Raw genomic sequence first — 6,739 nt, 5'->3', positions numbered from 1 at the left:
CCCCCCGCCCCCGCCCCGCACCACCCCATTTCCATCCCTAGTTGGTGCACAATTTAGACCACAAATCAGGTGGAAGAATATTAATTTCGATACAATTTGGGGGGAGGGGGCTGATAATTGTAACGACCGGTTTCGTCGTTATAGAAAAGCCAACGGAGAAAGATTTTGGGCCGGAAAACTTTTTCGTAGTAACTTGGGATTTCCCAACCTAGTCCAGAATTGGACGAAATCGGAGTCAGTGAGGTCTAGGGAAATCTGGTAGCAATTCGGTGATTTAATTATAATTTTGATTATATGAGTAGATAGCAAAGGCATTAAGAAATCCGTACGACTTTACGGAATTGAATTCGGGTGAGTAGAACTCCCGAAATAGATCTTGGCGTAAACGGGTAGTTTCTGAGTATCGTTGGTTGAAGGTGTGTTGTGAAATGGGATCTTGAAATTATTAAAATAGCTCACTGTTTCGTGCAAGCCGCTTTGGCAGGGATTTCTATTGCCATGGCGAGGACGCTGTAGCGGGCTAGTGCCGCCATGGCGGGGCAGACGTGACTTAAAGTCAGAAATAAACCCCAAAAATATTTTATTTTGCGATTTTCGAACTTGAGAGCTAAGGAACAAACCCATGAGACTTCTTGACTGTTTTCCACATTCTTGAGGCTAAATGTAAGGTTTTAACTCCCCGAATTCATTTTTCGATCCGTAAAACGTAATCTAATGGGTAATTATCGATGGGGGATGGTTTTGATATGGAAATTATGGTGGAAACAACCCTAATTGGGATATTGGGATCTAGGATTGATGAGATTGTTAGTAATTAGAGTAATTAGTTATCGTTTATTGATTCCCTTATTATATTAATTGTTTGTAGACCAAGAACAAGCGGAACGAATCCGGAAAGGGAAGAATCAAGTTTCTTAAGGGATTCAAGCTTTGTTTGAGATAGGTGATTGTTGTGATTCTATGATTGTGTGATGTATGTTTGTTCTTGTTTCATTATGATGCATGTATGTATGCGAATGTTGCATTATTGATCACATTAATTGTAAATGAGGATATATGAATGATGAATGCCATGAATCATGACTTGATTGTATGATTATGAGAATGTACTTTGTGATTGTGATTATGGCTTGTTGAATGGATCGGGTGTTGCGTTCCGACACACTAACTTGGATCGGTTGCTACTTTGCGGCATAATTATGAGATCGATTGCCACGTTTCGGCATAATCATTGGATCGGGTACCACGTTCTGGTATGCTAACAGTTTGTGTTTGGGTTCCATGAGAGAACCAATGACTTAATATAATTGTGATAGGTGAGAGTTGTGAAACTGTTCGTTGTTCGTAAATGTTGATGATATTGTATATGTTCGGTGTATGCATGTTTATAATGTTGTTTGACTTACTTATGTTGCACTTAGTAGGATAGCTGCGTGATCCTATCAGTACACTGTGGTTGTGTACTGATACTGCACTTGCTCTTTCTTTGTTGAGTACAAGAGCATCTTCAGGCGGTTATTGACAGACCTCGCTTAGAAGATCAGTGATCGTTCGAATTCAAGGATGAGCCAGTTCTTCCGGGCTGCCATGAGTTCTCTTTCTGTCTATAGACTTTCTAGTTAGTTATTAGTACATTAATTTGGGGTTGTAACAGTTCTTGTTAGACTTATGGATCTTGTTAGATGTTTTGGTACATTGACTTTTAGGTTCTAGGTGTATTTTCCGCATTGTTTAGTTGTTAGATCATTTGGAAGTTTATGGGAACTTTAATTTTTAGCTATTTAACTTGCTTCCGTAACTTAAATGCCTTAGTATTTTGGTTGAGTTGTTAGTTTGGGTTGTCGTAATGATTCTCCCACCGGAGAGTTAGTGTGGGTGTCAATCACGATGGTCTGGGTCGTGACAGTAAATTATTTAAGTAGTGAGTCTAATAAGGGTAAATAATTAAATATATTGAATTGAGTACAATTTGAATAAATATTTTCCCTAGTGTATCTAATTTGTGTAATTTTCCTCTCTTTTTTCTTCAATACCAAATCAAGTCAAAATTTGATATTCGAATGCTCTTAGATTAGAATATTTGACTTTTGTATTTCAAAAATATTTGTTCATTTCAATTTTTTGAAATAGGATTTTTTTTTTTGCGTTTACCACCAATATATTATTTTGCTATATAACTAAGTCAAGTTAATATATTATATTTCATATTTAATCAAACAATGTCGTGTCAAATTAATCAGCAAACAAATTCAATGATTTCTATATTTTGTTTATTACTAATGTTGAATAAAATGAAATTGAAGCAATCCAAAGGGAAGAAAAAGAATGCCTACACGCCAAATTTTGTATAAAACAATAAAATCAACTAGTAACCGACCATACTTTCGTTTTCTTTTAGAAGCTCATGAGTCATGACTTAGCCAAGTAGGTGATTTTTAATTCCAGTTTTTGTGATTTGGACTTAAAATGATAGTTCTATCACTTAAAATACCTATACGTTGGCTTATTGATTTAGGTAAATTACAACTCAGCTAAATTATTTTCTCAGTTAGTAAGATTCAGGATTCACTTAACAATCAATTAAAATCTGATGCCACTTACGTTTCACTCTAATTTTAAAGCGTGACAATATCCATATGCTTTATGGAAAGATATATAGAAACTTCTCCATGTGTTTGGTACTTTAATTTAATAATATACAACTCCAATTTATTCTTGAATGAAAAGTAATAATGCATTATATAAACTAACGAACTTGGTAAATGAAAGGAGAGTTAGTCTATATTTGTGCACACATAAAGTTAGAGGGCATAAATGTGAACTGAGACCAAGTTAAATGACATATTTATGTATTATTCCCTTCTTAATTGTAGGCCAAGTTAACATGTTTACTAACTAAATGATTGTCAACCAGCCAGAACTCCTTAAATACATTGAAAAATAAACTGACTCTTCCAATAGAGTTGATGCAGACACAAGTAGTTTTTTTTTAATCATTTGCACATCACTAGTACTATATATATACTATGCAAACATAAACCAAACTAATATATCCAAGTAATTGATCTTTCACAAACTCTAATGGCTTTGATCTCAAGTTTGTGCATCTTTGTTTTGGTAGCATATTTTGCCACACCAATTGTGTGCCATGAAAAACCTTATCAAGCTGCCCTTTTCGTATTCGGTGATTCAGTTTCGATCCTGGAAATAATAATTACATCAACACCACTGCTCACTTCCAAGCAAATTATTTGCCGTATGGAGAATCATTCTTCAAGCCCCCTACTGGCAGGTTCTCCAATGGACGCCTCATTCCTGATTTTATCGGTAAATTTATTCACGTTTTCGCCAATTCTTTGAAAAGTATTTAATTGTGGTAGATAGTAGATAATCAACTTATGCGCAAGCTGACCTGAACACAATTATAATTAGTTGTATTTTGCAGCTGAATATGCTAATTTGCCATTTATTCCGCCGTATTTTGAAATTGGGAAGAAACCTTTCGTTCATGGAGTAAACTTTGCATCAGGTGGTTCTGGTTGTTTGGCTGAAACCGCTCGTGGCTTTGTAAGTGACAATATTTCCTTTAACTAATTACTTTTATGTAATTCTTGTTTTAATTTGATATTGGATGAATTTTATTTTTTATAAAAAAAAATGTTGGTTTCCATTTGATAGGTTATAGATCTTCAAACTCAGTTGAAATATTTCCAAAATGTGGCACAACTGATGAAGAAGAAAGTGGGTGAAACAGAGTCCAAACAGATCCTCTCCAATGCTGTATATATTTTTAGCACTGCCAATAATGATATGTTTGCCCCTTTATTTGCAAATTCGTCTTTTCCATATTCCGATAGAGAATATCTACAGATGATTATGGGCAACTTGACTTCTGTTTTAAAGGTAATATTGATCTTTTCAATTTCTTTTGATTTGATTTACTAGTTGTAGTTTTTATCTAGGTGTGTCAAATGGACAGGTTAGGCCAACTCTTTGTACTTTGTTTACAGGGAATTTACAAGGAAGGAGGGAGAAAGTTTGTGATGCTTAATTTGGGTCCATTGGGTTGTCTCCCTTTAATGAGAGCTCTCAATCTTCAAATTGGAGTTACAAATGGAAGTTGCATGGAGAAGGCCACCAACTTGGCCAAAATGTTTAATTTAGCTCTCCCAGAAATGCTCAAACAACTAGAGAAGCAATTGCCTGGATTTAAGTATACAATATTCAACTTCTTCAAAGTACTTGTAGATAGCATTGACAATCCAACAAAATATGGTGTGTTCTATCTCTTCGAACTCAAAATCAAGTATTTAAATGTTTGATTATATATTGGGCACCGTTGATTTATGAAAGAATAACTATTATACCAAGAGTACTAGTGTACGATAAGTACCAACATGAATAAGTGGAGAGGTAAGTACTTTTTTATCTTTAACCAGAGTTCTCAGGTTCGAACAATTGTATGAAGTCACCTTTGTTAAGGAGTGCATAACCCCCAATGTAGAACTTCATAGTGCGAACCTGGATATAGTCTACCCCATGAAAAACTTTCAATAAAGTAAAAGAAAGAATTGGAATTGATCACAGAAAGATAAAACATAAATCATAAATAGGTTGTCTATTTCTATTCAGTTCAAACACTGTAGCAGATATTTCATGGTTCTGCTAACAGAGTAGAATGTAGATGCAATAATCATAACAAAATGAAATCACACAAATATAAAGAATGTTTTCTTAGTCTCAATTTACTTATGATTTTGTTCTGTTTTGTTTAGGTTTGAAGATATCAGAGTCGGCTTGTTGTGGAACGGGTCCATTTCGAGGGATTCATAGTTGTGGAGGGAAGAGGGAGGTAAAAGAGTACAAGTTATGTAAAAATGTGAAAGATTACTTGTTTTTCGACTCTGCTCATCCCAGTGAGCTGGCCTATAAAAAATACACGGAATTGTTGTGGAATGGAACTCCAGACGTTGTAGCACCTTACAACCTAAAATCCTTTTTTAAACTTTCAACCTAACCCGATGATGGAATTGTATTTTTAATGCCTGCTAAATGAAAGAAGAGAGAAATGTAAAACTTGATGTTAAGGAGCTTCATATATATCTACTGTTATTTCTTATCATGTGTTTGATTTATAGAGAGTACTCAATCTTTAGTTGGAACATGTAATGTACATTTTCAGTTGCATATGCAATTTGTGATTGAATGTTGTGGAATTCTTTTGTTAAAGCCCACTAAAGGAAAGAACAAATAATGTAAAAAGCTTGATCTCTAGTAATTTTTTTGTGCTTGTTGTGTTCAACTTATGAGGAGTCAATCTTTAGATTTGATGAGATGACTTCATGTCTCAGTCCTCATGATTGATCAAAGTAGAGAAATTAGTTGGAATCATGCAATAAACATTTTCAGTTGTTATGCATTTGGAGAAGGATTTGTGATTGAATGTATGTTTCATTAGGGAATCATAGTGAGATCAATAAAATTTTCACTATGTTGTACTCGAGCTGAGGGTCCTCCAAAAACAGCTTTTTTACCTCTACGAAGTAGGGGTAAGGTCGGCGTACACTCTACCCTTATTCCCACTTGTGGGAATTCATTGGATATGTTATTGTTGTTGTCTGTTACCAACCCTTCTTTCTCTGTTGTAACCCATTGCATCATTATCCGACCTTAAAAAGATGAATGAACAATAGATTAGAGATATAGTAAGCATAATCAGTCCTTCTACATCAGGCATCATCAAACGTCCTTTGCAAAAATCAAAATTCATAAAATGTTTGGCAATTGATTTTTGAAAACCTAGTTACTATGTATTCGCAATGCAGTTTCAAAGTAACACTGGCGCATACCACAACTGTGGCGACACTGGTTTGATTAGTTTCCGGTCAATCTTTGTAGAACCAGAATGAACATATCATTTGTTAGAATGTATGCGTCCACCAGTGATCACAGGACCAGGTTCCCAGACAGAATAATAGTGCGGAAAATAAATAGCTCAAAGTAGATCAGGCACAAGGAATTTACGTGGAAACCCCATTGTTCAAGGGAGGTGAAAACCACGACATGTACTCACAGGATTTCAACCCAAACTCCATCTCACTCAAACAAAGCAAAGTTTCAGATTACAAACTCTTGCAACCTAGGAATTAAAACTCTTTAATCCCTTCCCCTTTATTGTAGCAACTCTACTACAAAGGAAATTAAGCAATAACTCTATTGCCCACTAAACCAACTAACTCTAGTGGATCTAGACTTTAAGAACCCAACAAGGCTACCTCTAGCCACCAACTTAGATATTGAAGATAAGAGCTAAACAAGCAGCAGCTCTGCTGCACCCAAACATCAACTAACTCTAGTTGACACTCCTAGGCAACTCTACCCAAGAGAACATCAAAACAATGATGTAAAAAGGCTTGACGAAAACATAGATGGTTCGACTAACTAACTCTAGTTAATACGACTCAAACTAAAGACTTAGACAAGCAACCGATCTACTATCCTTTATAACTTAGGAGTAGATTTACAATATAAGAACATAAGACACAAAACTCAAAATACAACAAAAATGCTTCAACACTCTATCAGGTCCTTTGTTGAGTATGACCAGTGTTCTTGAAGATGACCTTTTCTTTGCGAGCTTATGAATTTTTAGAAATTCAAAACTTTGTTTGTCAAATCTTGAGTTTGTGTCTTGTGAGAAGAGACTATGTCAAATGGACACAAACCCCTTGGGATGACA

At 35.2% G+C, this 6,739-nt stretch overlaps 1 protein-coding gene across 1 annotated transcript; it reads left to right on the top strand.

Annotated features, from left to right (window-relative positions):
* The first annotated feature begins 3,081 nt into the window (after positions 1–3,081).
* Positions 3,082–5,085, top strand: LOC102586737 (GDSL esterase/lipase 5-like). Its single transcript, XM_015312920.1, has 5 exons — positions 3,082–3,327; positions 3,433–3,567; positions 3,679–3,903; positions 4,011–4,275; positions 4,776–5,085. Exons 1-5 carry the CDS (start codon positions 3,082–3,084, stop codon positions 5,015–5,017), a joined length of 1,113 nt encoding a protein of 370 aa, XP_015168406.1. The 3' UTR covers positions 5,018–5,085.
* The last annotated feature ends 1,654 nt before the right edge of the window (positions 5,086–6,739 follow it).

This window comes from Solanum tuberosum, unplaced genomic scaffold (assembly GCF_000226075.1).
Source record: "Solanum tuberosum cultivar DM 1-3 516 R44 unplaced genomic scaffold, SolTub_3.0 scf00222, whole genome shotgun sequence".
In the NCBI taxonomy this organism is placed as follows: Eukaryota; Viridiplantae; Streptophyta; class Magnoliopsida; order Solanales; family Solanaceae; genus Solanum; species Solanum tuberosum.
This window is presented reverse-complemented; position numbering and strand designations above follow the sequence as displayed.